This window comes from Microcebus murinus, chromosome 3 (genome assembly GCF_040939455.1).
Source record: "Microcebus murinus isolate Inina chromosome 3, M.murinus_Inina_mat1.0, whole genome shotgun sequence".
Classification (NCBI taxonomy): domain Eukaryota; kingdom Metazoa; phylum Chordata; class Mammalia; order Primates; family Cheirogaleidae; genus Microcebus; species Microcebus murinus.
The window spans coordinates 51,724,863-51,743,482 of record NC_134106.1 but is presented as its reverse complement, the minus strand read 5'-3'; the positions used below and the strand labels follow the sequence as shown (position 1 = coordinate 51,743,482).

At 39.4% G+C, this 18,620-nt stretch overlaps 1 protein-coding gene across 14 annotated transcripts in view; it reads right to left on the bottom strand.

Annotated features, from left to right (window-relative positions):
• EHBP1 (EH domain binding protein 1) overlaps positions 1–18,620 on the bottom strand; it is a 351,096-nt gene that overhangs the window by 262,828 nt on the left and 69,648 nt on the right. For all 14 annotated transcript variants that reach the window (XM_012764882.2, XM_012764889.2, XM_012764886.2 and 11 more), the window contains one exon: positions 8,649–8,744. In XM_012764882.2, coding sequence (XP_012620336.1) covers positions 8,649–8,744 — 96 coding nt within the window. The remainder of the gene's footprint in view (positions 1–8,648; positions 8,745–18,620) is intronic.

The window sequence follows — 18,620 nt, the reverse complement described above, 5'->3', positions numbered from 1 at the left end:
TAATATCAGACTTCTCTAATGAGACTTTACAAGCAAGGAGAGACTGGGGCCCCATTCTCACTCTTTTGAAACAAAACAATGCCCAGCCTAGAATATTATTCCCTGTAAAACTAAGCTTCGTATATGAAGGAGAAATAAAAACATTCTCAGACAAGCAAAGGCTCAGAGAATTCACCAAGACAAGACCAGCCCTACAAGAAGTACTTAAAACAGTGTTACGCACGGAACATCATAATAATAACCCACGAATATAAAAACAACCAAAACCCAAAGATATTAAAGGCCAGATATCACAATGGCTCAAGACAGAAATCATAGCAACAACATCCAACCCAACAGAATCATCAGTAATCTACCTTACCCATCAGTTCTCTCAATAAATGTGAATGGCTTAAACTCTCCACTCAAGAGACATAGGCTGGCTGAATGGATAAGAAAATACAGGCCAAGTATATGCTGTCTTCAGGAAACACATCTAACCTGCAAGGATGCATATAGACTAAAAATAAAAGGGTGGAGATCAATATTCCAAGCAAATAGAAGCCAAAAGAAGGCTGGCGTGGCAGTTCTAATTTCAGACGATTTAGTTTTTAAACCAACAAAAGTAGTGAAAGACAAAGAGGGTCATTATATAATGGTGAAGGGCACAGTCCAACAAGAAGAGATAACAATTTTAAATATATATGCACCCAACTTAGGTGCACCCAGATTCATAAAGCAAACCTTACTGGAGCTAAGCAAATGGATTAATAGCAACTCCATAATCGCCGGAGATTTCAACACCCCACTGACGGCACGAGACAGATCCTCCAAACAGAAAATTAATAAAGAAATAATGGACTTAAACAAAACTCTAGAACAATTGGGTCTGACTGACATTTACAGAACATTCTACCCAAAATCCACTGAATATACGTTCTTCTCATCAGCTCACGGGACATTCTCTAAGATTGACCATATCCTAGGACACAAAGAAAATCTCAAGAAATTTAAAAAAATAGAAATCATATTATGTACCTTCTCAGATCACAGTGGAATAAAACTAGAAATCAACCCTAACAGAAACTCACATTTGTACACGTGGAAATTAAACAACCTCCTACTAAATGATTACTTCATAAATGAAGAAATCAAGACGGAAATAAAAAAATTCTATGAAGAAAATGACAATGGAGAGACAAGTTATCAAATCCTCTGGGACACAGCTAAAGCAGTTCTGAGAGGAAAGTTTATCTCCATAAATGCCAATAATCAAAAGACAAGAAGATCACAAATAGACAATCTAATGAAACGACTCAAAGAGCTGGAAAAAGAAGAACAGACCAACCCCAAACCCAGCAGAAGAAGTGAAATCAACAAGATCAAATCAGAACTAAACGAAATTGAAAACAGGGAAGCTATTCAGGAGATTAATAAAACAAAAAGTTGGTTCTTTGAAAAAATAAACAAAATTGACACACCATTGGCTAAGCTAACGAAAAGCAGAAAAGAGAAATCTCTAATAAGCTCCATCAGGAATAAAAAAGGAGATATCACAACTGATCCCAAAGAGATACAAGATACAATTTATGAATACTACAAAAATCTTTATGCACACAAACTGGAAAATGTGGAGGAAATGGACAAATTTCTAGAAACACACAGCCTCCCTAGGCTCAACCAGGAAGAAATAGATTCCCTGAACAGACCAATCTCAACAGCTGAAATAGAAACAGCAATTAAAAATCTCCCTAAAAAGAAAAGTCCCGGTCCAGATGGCTTCACACCTGAATTTTACCATACTTACAAAGAAGAACTAGTACCTATCTTGCAGAAACTATTCCACAACATCGAGAAGAACGGAAACCTCCCCGACACCTTTTATGAAGCGAATATTACTCTGATACCAAAACCAGGAAAGGATGCAACAAAAAAAGAAAACTACAGACCAATATCCCTAATGAATATAGATGCAAAAATTTTCAACAAAATCTTAGCTAACCGAATCCAGACACTTATCAAAAAAATAATCCACCACGACCAAGTGGGCTTCATCCCAGGGATGCAGGGATGGTTCAACATACGTAAATCTATAAATGCAATTCACCACATAAACAGAAGCAAAAACAAAGACCACATGATTCTTTCAATAGATGCAGAAAAAGCTTTTGACAAAATTCAACACCCTTTCATGATACGAACACTTAAGAAAATAGACATAGAAGGGACATACCTAAAAATGATACAAGCCATATATGACAGACCCATAGCCAACATCATACTGAATGGGGAAAAATTAAAATCATTCCCACTTAGAACTGGAACCAGACAAGGCTGCCCACTATCTCCACTTCTGTTCAACATAGTACTGGAAGTCTTGGCTACAGCAATCAGACAGGAAAATGGAATCAAAGGTATCCAAATAGGGGCAGAAGAGATCAAACTTTCACTGTTTGCTGATGATATGATATTGTATCTAGAAAACCCCAAAGATTCAACCAAGAAACTCCTGGAACTGATCAATGAATTTAGTAAAGTCTCAGGATACAAAATCAATACACAGAAATCAGAGGCATTCATATACCCCAACAACAATCTAATTGAGAACCAAATCAAAGACTCAATTCCCTTCACAATAGCAACAAAGAAATTAAAGTACCTAGGAATATACTTAAGAAGGACGTAAAAGACCTCTACAGGGAGAACTATGAAACACTGAGGAAGGAAATAGCAGAAGATGTAAACAGATGGAAATCCATACCATGCTCGTGGATCGGCAGACTCAATATCATCAAAATGTCTATACTACCCAAACTGATCTACAGATTCAATGCAATACCTATTAAAATCCCATCAGCATTCTTCACAGATATAGAAAAAATAATTTTATTCTTTGTATGGAACCAAAGAAGACCCCGAATATCAAGAGCAATTCTAGGCAACAAAAACAAAATGGGAGGCATTAATATGCCAGATATCAAACTATACTACAAAGCTGTAGTAATTAAAACAATATGGTATTGGCACAAAAATAGGAATATTGACCAGTGGAACAGATGTGAGAATCCTGATATAAAACCATCCTCATATAGCCATCTAATCTTTGACAAAGCAGACAAAAACATATGTTGGGGAAAAGAATCCCTCTTTAATAAATGGTGCTGGGAAAACTGGATAACCACTTGTAGAAGGCTAAAACAGGACCCACACCTTTCACCTCTCACAAAAACCAACTCACGCTGGATAACAGACTTAAACCTAAGGTATGAAACTATTAGAACTCTAGAGGAAAAAGTTGGAAACACTCTCCTAGACATCGGCCTGGGCAAAGAGTTTATGAAGAAGTTCCCCAAAGGCAATCACAGCAGCAACAAAAATAAATAAATGGGACATGATCAAACTACAAAGCTTCTGCACAGCCAAAGAAATAGTCATGAAAGTAAACAGACAACCTACAGAATGGGAGAAAATTTTTGCATCCTATGCATCCGATAAGGGACTGATAACTAGAATATACTTAGAACTCACGAAAATCAGGAAGAAAAAATCAAATAACTCCATTAAAAAGTGGGCAAAGGACTTGAACAGAAACTTTTCTAAAGAAGACAGAAGAATGGCCAACAAACATATGAAAAAATGCTCAACATCTCTAATCATCAGGGAAATGCAAATCAAAACCACAATGAGATATCACTTAACCCCAGTGAGAATGGCCTTTATCAAAAAATCTCCAAACAATAAATGCTGGCGTGGTTGCGGAGAGAGAGGAACACTCCTACACTGCTGGTGGGACTGCAAACTAGTTCAACCTCTGTGGAAAGCAATATGGAGATACCTTAAAGCGATACAAGTGAATCTACCATTTGATCCAGCAATCCCATTGCTGGGCATCTACCCAAATGATCCAATGACACTCTACAAAAAAGACACCTGCACTCGAATGTTTATAGCAGCACAATTCATAATTGCAAGGCTGTGGAAACAGCCCAAGTGCCCATCAATCCAAGAATGGATTAATAAAATGTGGTAAATGTATACCATGGAGTACTATTCAGCTCTAAGAAACAACGGTGATATAGCACATCTTATATTTTCCTGGTTAGAGCTGGAACCCATACTACTAAGTGAAGTATCCCAAGAATGGAAAAACAAGCACCAGATATACTCTCCAGCAAACTGGTATTAACTGAGTAGCACCTGAGTGGACACATAGGTACTACAGTAATAGGATATTGGGCAGGTGGGAGGGGGGAGGGGGGCGGGTATATACATACATAATGAGTGAGATGTGCACCATCTGGGGGATGGTCATGATGGAGACTCAGACTTTTGGGGGGAGGGGGGGAAATGGGCATTTATTGAAACCTTAAAATCTCTACCCCCATAATATGCCGAAATTAAAAAAAAAAAATAGAAAAAAAAAATGAGGCACACTTCTGTAAGCATTTATGTAACAAATATTTACTGGGTACTTATTATATAAAGGATTATAGAGGTGTTATATAGATTCAAACACATTTGTTCTTGCCTTCGAAGACAAATACAATGATTCTAAATAAATTTATGATGAATGAAATACATGATTTTACCAGAGATTAAAAATGACACATTACTTCTTACAGGAATGAACAGGAAAAGCTTCATGAGAGAGAGAATATCTGGGCTAGGTGGGATTGTATAGGATTTCCACAGATATTAGAGTAAGAAAAGACAAAAAAGCAACAAAGTATAAGACAGAGAGGAAAGTAGTGGGGTCACATTATATGTGTATTTAACTTATTTAGGTTCACTCTGTTAAAAGTGAAAGATAATGAGAGAGTAAAGACAGTATTTCAATAAAGCAGGCTTTGGCTTAACATTCCACTCTTAACATTGACCATATGCAGAAGGGAAATGGGCTCTGACATTGCCCTACTGAATCCCAGATCCCACATGTTTCTCCCAGGGAAGCATCTTACTTATGATTGATTCAACTTTAGTTTATTATTAATCTTCTGTTTCTATTGCCATATCTGAGTTTGTATGTTGTAGACTATTTTAAGATAAAAGTGAATGTAGCATTCTTTCAGTTAGTCTGCCTTCCATTCAATCTTGTACACAAGATTATTGTTCCCAAACCACAGTTCTGACAATGTTAGAACCAACCTAGATTTCTTTAACAACCCCTACAAACTATGAGATAAATTCCAAACTCCTTAGTTACTTCATTAATTCTGTTTTTTGTTTGTTTGTTTGTTTGTTTTTACTGTATTAGCATGATAGATAGTTGTGTCTGAACTATATTGAGGCAACTAGTTTTATAAGTAAATTCACACAGGTGGGATAACCTGCTAAAAGGAGTTTCTTTGGTCATGGGTGTACAGGGGGAGGTAAGAAAGCATAGAAGGGAAAAGGAAGCAGGAAATTCTACTGGTTATTTGTTTCCCTAGCCAGCTCTGCCCATGAAGTAGGTTTATGGACTGTAAATAAAGGTTGAAGAATCTTTTTCACAATACATTTAGGGCACAAACAGTGCTACTTTGGAGATCAAATAATAAAGTGTGATGCAATGCACAGAAGATAGAGACATCCTACCATTCTCCCTGCTTATCCCTCCCCCTTTGTGTTTCACACATCACAGCAACTTATGAGATAGGTACTATTTTTATTCCCATTTAACAGAGCAGAAAGCTGAAACCTAAAAGATTAACTTCCCACAGTGCACAACTAATTGAGTGTTAAAGCTATGTTGTTGTTGCAGGTTTGTCTGACTTTATCTACTCTTGTGGGTTCAGTTTAACCATTGTGTCCTTGGGACCTAGAAAAGTACCTGGCGTACAAAGGAGACTCTCCAGAATATTTGATGAATGAGTTAATGAATATGTCTCATAAACTAAAAAATATTTAACAGTGCCTTAAACATAATATGACATATTAATTCTTAAAGCAGATGAAATATTTTTTTTTAAAACACAGATGATGTATTACCCCTAAAATAATTTTTACTAAAGAATAATTTCAATAGGACCAAAAGACACATCTGACAGGGCAAAGTCAGTAAAAAGATATAAAAGAAGCAGCAATGATGTTCATTTTCTAAGCACTTAAAAAAAATGGTCTCTCCATAAAATGAACTATTTATATTACTGACCAGACAAAAACATTTGTAATGAGAATTGCTTCTAGCTTAAATCAATTAAGTCTTCTTTATATCCTACTCTCCCTCTACTGTCTCCTTTCTTAGCACTGCACTAAAGAGAAAAATTGAAAATGACTTCAAGAGCCATTTTCCTTTTCAAAATCCGAAAAGGCTTTTTAAAAAAAATTTACCAGAAACAGCTATTTTCAATTTAATTCAAATTTCAAAAGCAGGCTAAAGAAATTAATTTCTGGTTAAATCATTGGAAATTGAAACATTGATAATTTTCTTCAAAAGCACTTCCTGTATGAGCATACCTCTGTGAATACTACTAAGGACAAAAAGGGTTCAGAGCAGTCCTTTCCTATCTGAAAATTTCAAGATTAAGTAAATTATGAGATTTAGCATAAGTTTAAAAAAGGAGAGACTATGAAGAAGTTTTCACTTGAATATTTTAAATGTTAAAAAAACAAGATCCCAAACTACCATGAAAGAATAAAAAGTTGTTTCGTTTGTTCTGTTTTACTTTTCTGCTTTTATATAAGAATTTGGGGGGCATGGGAGAGTCATGAAGATAAAAAGTATCAGTTGAAAATACTCATTTAAATATTGAAAATGGTCACAAGGTTGCCTCAATAGCACAATTGGGCGGAAATGTGTAATTATAGCATACTGGGAAGGAAGGAGTATTTGGTTTTTTACCTATGCACTAATATTCAAAGTAATAAAAGTTCAGTGGTAAGGATATGCTAAACATCCTCATCAATACTTGAAAACTACACTTATCTCTGGCATTTCCTTTCCCCAAACACATGGCTGTCAGCTATTTATCAGCAGTATTCTAACCCCTCATTCTCTATCACCATTTTTAAAATAAAGCTGTATAACTATGTCCACTCATATGCTTTACCAATATGAACAGACTACATCAAAATACTCAAGAGATTACTTAAAAGTCTTTCTCAAGTATGTTAGAGATCTTACTGTTGTAATCAATATTCACAACTGTTTTCATTGCAGTAGCCAGCACAGGGTAGAGGAATGAACAGGGCTAAATCACAGCATATTTGGGCAAGTTACTATACCTTCCTCTCTAGTCTCAGTTTCCTTTTCAGTAAAATTAGAATAATTATAGAACCTTAGAGTTGCTGTGAGAATTAAATGAACTAATGCACGTAAAGATTCATCTGACACCAAAGATAATGCTTAACTACCAAGCTTAGTGTATCATTTTGGTAGGAGAAATGGAGAAGAAGGGTTTAATAACTGGCTTTTCTGACAGCTGGTTGAAGGGCAATAGAGTAGTTCTGACAATCCTGGGGTAAAAAAGGAACAGCTGCTACTGTTTCATCCCTTATTTCGCCCTGCGCAAATCAAATATGATGTATATATGACAAGCATAATCAAGTAATGTTATAATATCAATAATAGCAAAACTATAAAATATACACAATGTGTTAAGAATCTTTTATGAAAGAGTATCTATGAAACATAGAACATTTAAAAATAGTACTGCATTTATGGGATAGTACATTAACATTCATCATATTGTTTTGTCCTACTGATCTCTGTAGTACTTCCTGAATAAATGAATTAATATATAGGATCACAAAATTTAAAGCACTTTTTTACACAGTGATTTCATACCCTAAGCCATATCATTTTGTTCTATTTTAATTTCATGTCTTAAAATATTAGTGGATTTTCAAAAATATTGTTATTGAATTATGCTTAATGAGCTGCCCTCCTCCCACCTGTCTTTCTGTAAGAGTAGCTTCAACACAATTTGAATGATTCAAACAAGGAATAAAGCATTTGTTTTCTAATTCCACCACCTTCCAAAAGGCTAAAACTGAGACATATTTGCCCTACCATTTTCTTTTTGAGTAGGTAAGGAGTTGATTAGGAAAGTAAATATTTTAGTGCTTAATTACCATATGTAAGGACTATTCTATAACGTTTCAAGAAATGTGGAAGATTTTCAAGAGAAAGACACATATAAAACAGGCAGGAAGGTATATATCAACAACTATATTTTGGATCTGCACTTTGAATTTACAACCAGTATTTCGCTTTTAAGATATAGCACATATTAATATCAATAAAAATTTACCAAATATCAAATATCAATTTAAAATATCTTATTATATTAACATTAATAAAATATTTATCAAATACTAATTTTAAAGTATCTTATTATCAAACAAGGATAACAAAATGAAGTTCAGGACTAAGAACTCCACAAACCTCAGCTTTCCACAGGAAAGGCACTTTAAACTTTTCCTGTGGATAGAATGTAGGAAGTGGTAAAAAGAAGCATCTCGGCTGATCTTATATGTAACAAGTCCAAAAAGATTCCCAAATTGGACTTTTAGACTATGAAATAATGTAATGACTTTACATTGTTATAAATTGCTATATCTCTAAAATTAATCCACATTAGGTATAAGATTAGACACAAATGTATAGATAGAACAATGAACAATAAAATAGTCTGTCATTTAGAACCATCAATATAACAAATCTTATCACCTGTAAAAATGGAACTTACCTTAAAAAGTGTTACAGTGATTTCAATGTTTTCAGGAACAGGCCATACAACAACACCACGGTATGGATTTTTTATTCCAGGTTGCCAGCTATGTGCCTACCAGAATAAAAATGATAGCTTCAATGTGAAGTATAAGAAATGCAATGTTTTTCTTTTTCTTTTTTTTATTTCAGAATATTACGAGGGTAATAAATGCTTTGGTTACATGGATTGTTTTTGTACTGCGTCAGTCAAAGGTATAAGTGTACTCATCACCCAGATAGTGTACATTGTACCTGTTAGGTAGGAAATGCAATGTTAATAATTTACAACAGTATATTGACCCCCTTTAACTATCCATTAGATCTGTAGTCTCCCTAAAACAAAAATTATTAGTCAAATAAAGCATTTCAAGCATTAAGCTTGGGCCATGACAATTATTAACATATCACAGGATAGCTACAAATTAATAAAAGTAAATAAACTTTTGCCCTCTCACACACACACACACTCACACATACAAAAAAAAAATGCAAAAGTGAGGTGTCTCATGTTTCCAAAAGCGACTATTTCTGATTAGGTAAAAACTTTATTAGGAGAAATTTTTAAAATTATTTTTGTGAGTAGAAACTTTAAGGCAAATTTATTCTTCAAAAGAAGAAAATAATTGTATACTTTGCATTTAAGTTCATTTCCCACTAAAACTGTCATGTTTATTTGAGGCAAGTAAAAAAGAATAGCAGTTTTTGCAGGTATTATTTCTAGTAGCTATAATTTTAGAGACTTTTTTTCCTTGTAAATCTAGATTATCAATGTTCCCTAAGGAATCCCCACTCCCAAAATTTAGAAATCACTACCATAGTTCTTCCTTCATGGCATTTTCAGTCAAAGTTGAGCTGATGGAAGATGACATGCCAAGACACCTCAATGAAGCCTTCCTCTCTGTGAGCTGCAGGATTGTACATGGATGCTACGAAGATAATAAAAGCTAACACTATGGAGTACTTTCTATAATATGTGTCAGTTTATGTTCTAAGAATCTACTTATGTTAAATTCATTTAATTTGCATAAGAACCCTATGAGGTACCTTCTATTCATTCATTCATTCACACAATTGATACTACTAAGCACTGTTCTAGGCACTAGAGGAATGAAAACAATCTGCCTTGGTGGGTAGTAGGAAGAGACAAATAAAATAATTAAGTAAAATATATAATATGTTAGGGGGAGGTAAGTGCAACAGAAAAAAATAAACGAAGAAGAATGGGGGGACAAGAAAAAGTAATATTTTTCAATACGGTGGACAGAGAAGGCTTCTTTGAGGTAACACTTGAGAGACAGCTGTAAGGGGGTAAGGGAATCAGACATGTAAACACATGAGAAGAGCTTTCTAGGGATTAGAAACAGTGACTGGAAAAGTGCTCAGGCACTTATATAACAACAAGGGCAATGTGGCTGGAGCAGAGTGGTCAAGAAGAGGGCAGCAGGAGATGAGGTCAGAGAAATAATGAAAGAAACAAGGACATCAATTAAGAAGGTACTGCAATAATCCAGGGAAGAGTTGATGGTGACTTTGCCTGGGGTGGTAGAAAAGCGGTACAAAGCGGTCGGATTCTGGTTATATTTTCTAGATAGAGTCAACAAGATTTGCTGATTGTATGAGACAAAGTAGCCAGGGTTGATGCTAAGGCTTTTGCCCTTGAGCGACTAAAAGAAAGAATTGCTATTAACATGTAGGAGGCAAGAGTGCAGAAAGGATTGGTATAGGAAGTAAGTTCAGGAGCTCAGTTTTATACATGTTAAATATGAGTTGCCTATTAGACATTCAAATATGGACGTTCAAATAGGCAGCTAGATATAAGTGTTTGGAGTTACAAGGTTGAGAATTATCAGCATACAGGTAATACTTAAAGTTTAAGAGTGGAAATTATCCCAAGGGAGTGAGTACAGATAAAGAATACAATGGTTCAAGGACTTAGTCTTGGAACATAACATTAACAAATCAAGAAAATGGGGAAGAATCAGCAAAGGCACATCAGCTGAAGTAGAAGAAAAGCCAAGAGAGTGTGGTATCCATGAAGTCTAGTGAAGAAAATGTTTCATGGAGAAGAAGGCAATCACCAGGGCCAAATGTTAATGACAGGTCAAATAGGATGAGGCCTGAAAATTGACCACTGGATTTTAAAAACACAAGCCATTAATAACTCCACAAAAGCAGTTTCAGGAAAATGATGAGAGCAAAGTCCTGATTGGAATGGATTCAAGAAAGAACAGAAGGAAAGAAATTAAAGAGAACAAATATACTCAACTCCTCTGAAGAGTTTTGCTGAAAGAGAAAGAAATAGGTTGGTGTTAGTGCAGGAAATAGTGCCAGAAGAGAAATTTTAAGAAGAGGAAAGTATTTTTATACTGATGGGAAATATCCAATTGAGAGGGAAAATTTAAGGATGCAGAAGAGAAAAGGGAGAATTGCTAGAGTAATGCCCTTAATAATACACAATGAGACTGACTGACCTTTTCTGGAAGCACAGACCATTCTTCCATAGTTACAGGAAAGAAGTTAGAGTATATGTGTGCAATTGCTTGTCAAGGAACAGATTTAATAGACAAGGAAACAGACTTGCCCCAAATCACACAGCAGGTAAGAGGCAGAATTTGGATTTGAACCAACTGAAAAGGGATCAAAGATGATGAAAACTTATGTCCATGCAAATCTTATCAGATCTTATTAAAATGCCAGCAGAAGATACAGGTTTAACAGTGTACTCCAAATCCAACTCACAGATGGTAAATAATTCTCCCTCTATTTTCTCTACATTGCCCCATTATAAAACCTCATATGAAGAGGGGGATGTACAGACTAACCACAACAGACTAAGCACACTATAACTAAAGGAAAAGAAATCAGTTTTGTTGATTAAAAAAAATCTCCTTCAGAGATTCCCCTATTCCCCAGCCTATTTCCATGCCTGTTGATAGCTCTATAACAAAAACTCCACAAAGTAAACAATCTCCATTTTGAAAAGTAAATTTATCCCCATTTTAAATGATCCTTAATCAAAACTCCACTCTCCATACATATTCTGAAAACTTATGATAACCTTAATTCTAATGTACTGTGATGGTAAATCAAGCTACTTTTCTGTCTCTTCATGCTTCCCATAATTATATTTTCATAGCCTCCTCATACAATAGAAACATAAGAAAAAGAATATAATAACTGAACCTTTCTTATTAGCCACAGCAGAAAAGATAGAATATTTATAAAATTTTCAATGAAAAATAACCATCAAAGAATTTTAGACCTAAAGATATCCTTAGGAGATGTAATCCAAACCCTGAAAAGGAAATTGAAGCAAGCAAAGAGTAAATGGTTTGCATGAACCCATACTAGTAATCAATGGAACCTAGACGCTCTGATTCAGAGTTCTTCACCCAACTCACATCATGCCCAGCTCTATCCCTGATTCACATTGTTAGAGGCAAGGACCCTCAAAGACCCTCAACTCCCCTATGACTCGTCCTATGCACGGACTTCACCCTGGAAAATTCCAGCTATAGCTCCAAGAAGAATGCATTCCATGACATGCTGACCACGGGATGCTCCAGGGAGTGCTGACTGCAATTGTTCCCGACCACCTGCCAGGTTGGAGATGAGTAACCAGTCAAAAACAGGATACCGATAAGTCGCTGATTGGGGCTGATTAACCCAGACCCAAGCCTCATCGTCGCCCCACTCTATTTTTTTGTTTCTACTTCTTTGTTTCTGTATGCTTATAAAACCTACGAAGAATCTAAGTAAAGCAGACCTTGACAACCATTTGCTTGGTCTCGTTCCTTTCTCTCGCCCATCTCTTTCAGGCACGGTCCCCCTTGACCCCACGAGTAACAGAAGGTCCCGCGGGCCGGGACAAGTGGCGCCCAACGTGGGGCCTGAGGTACGGACCTTTGTCGGATGACGCCGCGGTGCGCTCTTCGGCCGAAGGAAACCCTACAGAGACCCTCGTTCTGCCACTCACAGAGTCGACGGTCTGGTGAGTAAATTTTTACATTGTCATCCCATCGAGATGGGCCATTCGTTGTCTAAAGAGGCCGTTTTTATTAAGGATCTCAAGGCCTCACTCAGAGAGAAAGGAATTAGAGTTAAGAAAAAGGATCTAGTAAAGTTTTTTGTGTTCATTGATTGTGCTTGTCCTTGGTTTATTGTTAGTGGACCTGAGATTCACCCACGCAAATGGCAGAAGGTAGGCAGAGAGTTAAACAATTTACTTCTGAATCAAGGCCCAGATGCCGTCCCTGTATATGTTTTCTCGTACTGGGGACTAATCAGAGATATTGTTGAAGGGGCAGATTCAGACCCCAATAAGAAGAAGCAGCTACTCTCCGTAGCGGAATTTTGCCTCCGATCCGGGTCACAGTCCACTTCGAGAACGTCGTTAGAGGCGGCCAAAGGGTCAACTTCCCCTAATAATCCTGAGGGACCAACATGCCCTTCCCCTTGCCCCTCGGTTTGTATTAATATGCCCCCTCAGGACCCCTTGGCTGAGCTCCAGACATCTAGGGACGAGCCCCCGATTAGTAGGCCAGACACCAAGACCCTCTATACTCCCTTACCCGAGAGACAGTGTCCCTTAGCCACTTCCTCTGCTGCCCCTAACCTCAGTGGACCACCAGGCAGGCCAACTCGGCCCCCCTCCCTCTGTCCTTGCTGCAAGAGGGGATACCATTGGGCTAGTGAGTGCCGCTCTAAGACCGATGCCCTTGGAAATCCCTTGCCCCCCCTTTCGGGAAATGGCCTGAGGGGCCAGCCCCGGGCCCCTCGCCCTGTTCAATTTCAGTCGGCCTCGGGGAACAGCCGACAAGAGGATCCCCAGCCCCTAGACTCCTCTGAGCAACCACAGGGAGTGCAGGAGTGGACTTGTGTGCCTCCTCCGACACAATATTAAGACCTGAGGATGGTGTTCAAATTTTGCCCACTGGCTCCTTTGGACCCCCCGCCCCCCGGCTAACATGTTCTTTTTTATTCTGGGCTGAGCCTCCTCCACTCTTGCAGGGCTCATAGTCCACCCCTCCATAGTAGATAGTGACTTCACCGGAGAAATTAATATCTTAGCCAGTGTGCTTACAGGCCCTGTGTATGTCTCTAAGGGACAGCACTTAGCTCAGGCATTACCCTTGCCCCTTAATACATCCTTCCCAGCCATCGCCTCTAACCGAGGTGCTTCCTGCCCTGGCTCTTCTGATCTCTATTAGGTCCAAGCTATCACCAAAGAACGGCCCACCCTGCGGCTAAAATTAGATGGTAAACTTTTTGAAGGCCTTCTTGATTCTGGCGCCGATTCCACGGTTATCGCCCAAGACGCCTGGCCCGATTCATGGCCACTGCAGCCCTCCCTTACGCACTTACAAGGTATAGGACAGTCTAGAGATACTCTCCAGAGCTCAAAAATTTTGACATGGGAAGACTGAGAGAAACAGAGGTACTACTCAACCCTTTGTAGTCCCAAACCTACCTGTTAACTTATGGGGGCATGATATCCTTGCACAAATGAATGTCATTATGTGTAGCCCCAATGAAGTTGTAGCCAGCCAAATGCTTAAACAGGGATTCCTCCCAGGACAGGGTTTAGACAAAGAGGGTCAGGGACTAAGAGCACCCCTGACCACCCTCCCTAAGTCAGACAGATCAGGACTAGGGTTCAAAGACCATTTTTCATAAGGGCCATTGATCCCCCTGCACTTCAGGCAGATAAAATCACTTGGAAGAGTGACTCACCTGTCTGGATTGATCAGTGGCCCCTCCCATCTAACAAGCTAGCCGCAGCTACAGCGTTGGTGCAGGAACAATTAGCTGCCGGACACATAGAGCCCTCTACTTCACCATGGAACACCCCTATTTTCGTCATCCAAAAAAGGACTGGCAAGTGGCGGCTGCTACAAGACTTACGGGCTGTTAACCAAACAATGGTTCCCATGGGGGCACTCCAGCCTGGTTTGCCTTTGCCCGTAGCCATCCCCAAAGGCTACTATAAAATAGTCATTGACCTGAAAGACTGCTTCTTCTCCATACCATTGCACCCAGATGACTGCAAACGCTTTGCGTTCAGTCTCCCGGTAGTAAACTGTATAGGACCCTCTCTGCGCTTTCAATGGCGAGTATTGCCTCAAGGCATGGCCAACAGCCCTACCCTTTGCCAAAAATATGTAGCTCAGACAATTGATTCTTTTAGAATTCAACATCCTCAGCTATATATAATTCATTATATGGATGACATTCTTTTTGCCGGAGCCGACAAGGCAACCTTACTTCAAGTTACCATGCAGGTTGTCTCGGCCTTACAAGCTCGAGGCCTCCGCCTGTCCCCTGAAAAAATTCAAGTCTGCCCCCCTCACCTGTTTCTAGGCTTTGAATTGTTCCCCAATAAGGTCCTCTCCCAAAAGGTGCAAATCAGAAAAGACTCTCTTCAATGCCTTAATGATTTTCAGCACCTTCTAGGCGACATTAATTGGCTTCGCCCATATTTAAAACTCACCACAGGACAGTTAAAACCCCTATTTGACATCCTGCAGGGAGATGGCAATCCAACCTCTTCACGCTCCCTAACTAAAGAAGGGCAGCAAGCGCTTGATTTGGTCGAGCAGGCCTTATATAAATGCCCAGGCCATTGGCTACTTCTCCCCCGACTCCCCCTTATACTTCATTGTCCTCCCTACCCTCCTCCCCAGCTGTGTCCCCTTTTCCGTTTAGCACCTCCCTATACCAACCTACCCTGCCCGAGGGGCCCCCCTCCTCTACAGAACTAATTCTCACCTTAGTCAACGCCTCTGTCAGGACCATCCGAGAGGCCAACAATTCAGAATATCAGGAGTGTTGGGTATGCTACTCCCCCCGGCCTCCCTTCTATCAGGGTGTCGCTACATTTGGTAAACTATTATTTACTAACGACACCAGCAAACTCAGATGGGGCCTGGAGACCCATGATGGCCTGACACTCAGCCAAGTCACAGGCCTAGGCCTTTGCCTTCTTAGCCCCAGAATGCTTCCCCCCGCACCCTTAGAAGAAATATGTAATCAGTCAATTACTGTCGACTCCACCTTTCAGTATATTCAGGCATCTAACACCTCTTATTTTACTTGTTCTTCCGGTCTTACCCCGTATGTAGTCACTGCAACGTTTCTTGAGCATAGAGAATATTGTGTGTTAGTCATGCTTTTCCCCAGACTCACTGTACATCCTGCTGATGAATTGCTCAAATTTTGGGAGCGCGGCACCACAATGCCCCGGGAAAAAAGGGAGCCCATCACGGCCATAACACTCGCAGTTGTTCTAGGCCTTGGTGCCACAGGGGCTGGAACAGGCATAGCCTCTCTAGTCACCTCCAACCAGCAATACCTGCAGCTCTCTGCTGCCATTGATAACGATCTCCGAGAGCTACAGCAGGGCCTAAAATATCTCAAAGAATCCCTCGCTTCGCTTTCTGAGGTAGTGTTGCAAAATAGAGGAGGTCTAGACTTAGTGTTCCTCCAAGAGAGAGGTTTGTGCGCAGCACTTAGAGAGGAATGTTGCTTTTACGCAGACAAAACAGGTCTAGTAGAAGATAACATTGAGAGAGTTAGACAGAGCCTAGAAGATAGAAAAAAAACGGAGAGAACAAAGTGAGGCATGGTATCAAAATTGGTTTTCTACATCTCCCTGGCTATCCACATTGCTTACCAGTGTCTTAGGGCCGCTTGTAGGCTTTCTGTTGCTCCTCACCTTTGGGCCTTGGGCTTTCAAAAAACTAACTAATTTTGTCAAGTCACAGGTAGACGCGGCCACATAAAAATCAGTCTCCGTGTTTTACCAACGGCTAGAACAAAGAGGATCCAGAGAAGACCTCCGTGGAGAGTCTCCCAATACACCCACTGAAGGTCTAAATTTCTCAGACCTTGCCTCAGACATGGAACGCAGTTGGTTCCAAAGGCTGTGGAGATGCCCATGACGGGATTATCGCGATGCCGTGTACCAGATGCACACCCCGCCAGCAGTGAGGTAACTCCATGACGGGAATATTGTAGGTCCATGCCCGGGGGCACAATTCATAATCAGAAGTGCCGGAGCAGGATGCCACCTACATAGCCTAAGACAGAGGCCTCACCTTCACATTAATCGCCAGATCTTATATTTGGGGTGCTGGTCGCGGAATCACATCGTGTAGCCTAAGACAGGCTCTCCACCAACTTATATAAACCTCCCTCATATTAATAAAGAGAGGGGGAGATGTTAGAGGCAAGGACCCTCAAAGACCCTCAACTCCCCTATGACTCATCCTATGCACGGACTTCACCCTGGAAAATTCCAGCTATAGCTCCAAGAAGAATGCATTCCATGACGTGCTGACCACGGGATGCTCCAGGGAGTGCTGACTGCAATTGTTCCCTACCACCTGCCAGGTTGGAGATGAGTAACCAGTCAAAAACAGGATACCGATAAGTCGCTGATTGGGGCTGATTAACCCAGACCCAAGCCTCATCGTCGCCCCACTCTATTTTTTTGTTTCTACTTCCTTGTTTCTGTATGCTTATAAAACCTACGAAGAATCTAAGTAAAGCAGACCTTGACAACCATTTGCTTGGTCTCGTTCCTTTTTCTCGCCCATCTCTTTCAGGCACGGTCCCCCTTGACCCCACGAGTAACAGAAGGTCCCGCAGGCCGGGACACACATAGTAGTCAAGAAAATAGTCTTCCATCCCTAAGGACTTAACATTTCTGGATATGACACAGAGATCAAAAGTGACAAAAGCAGGGAATGTAGAGACATCCTAAGAACTGGACAGAGTTAGGAGATGGTAGTTTCAAATAAGTTCCTCAGGGACCCTGAAACCTGATCCGCTAACCAATCTCTTTCAATCCTGTCTTGGATCTGAGAATGGTAATTAGATTGCTGAACAAACAAAAATATAATCTGCTTTACAAACTAAAACCTTTTCTTTTTTATTAATAAACAGAGATAGAGGTGTGCTAGTTCCCAAGTTGCTAGTACAGTGCTACTCTCTTATGATTCTATCCACCATATCTCTCCCCAGCAAAAAATGGTCCAACCTAGTTAGAGCTCTGACTTTCTGATATTCCTTCTGGGACCATACAAACCTGGCTGAGTGAAAACACTGTAACAATATCAATTAGTCTAGCTAACTAGCTGACAATGAATACAGTCAGCAAGCACAAGCTTTATATCATTTAGCCAATTATTATGTACAGATGACCCTTAAACAACATGCATTTGAATTGTGCCAGTCCACTTACATGTGGACTTTTTCAAACGCAGACTGAAAACACAGTGTTTGCAGATGGGAAACCTCCCATAGACAGAGGGGCAACTTCTTATACACAGGTTCTGTAGGGCCAATCTTGAGACTTGATTATGCACCTATCTGGGTATACACAGAGGTCCTGTAACTGCCCACCCAAGTATATCACGGAATGACTGTACTGGTAGAAAAGAGAGGACCAGTAAAGTTTACTGAAGAAGAAACCAAGGATGTACAAAGTGGCAAACATGAAAAATAAATTGGTGTTTGTATATTCCAAGAATTTACTACAACTTCTACCTCAAACAGTAATAATTCAAGACCTGAAGCTAGAAAAAGAATCTAATATAGGTAACTAAAATCAATTATGGTAATAATTGTACTAGTCCATGGAGACAGTAATTTAGATTCGTAAGAGGTTAATATATAAAAAGCACATCGTATTGGCAAACCTCGGCACTATGAGAACCCCTGATCAGTTTTTATTCAGGGTAATAGAAAGGATGTCCCTAGAAAATAATTAGGCACAGGAACACATGTACAGCTGGTTAGTTTCTTAGTATAGTTAGAACAGGCAGGTTATTCAATTTGCCAGCATCATAGTAAAAATAATAGTAGAAGGAATTTGGACAAATTATCCAGGTCCTCTTATACAGTTTTTCTCACTTTTTAAATCCCATCAAAGATCCTTTGACATCTA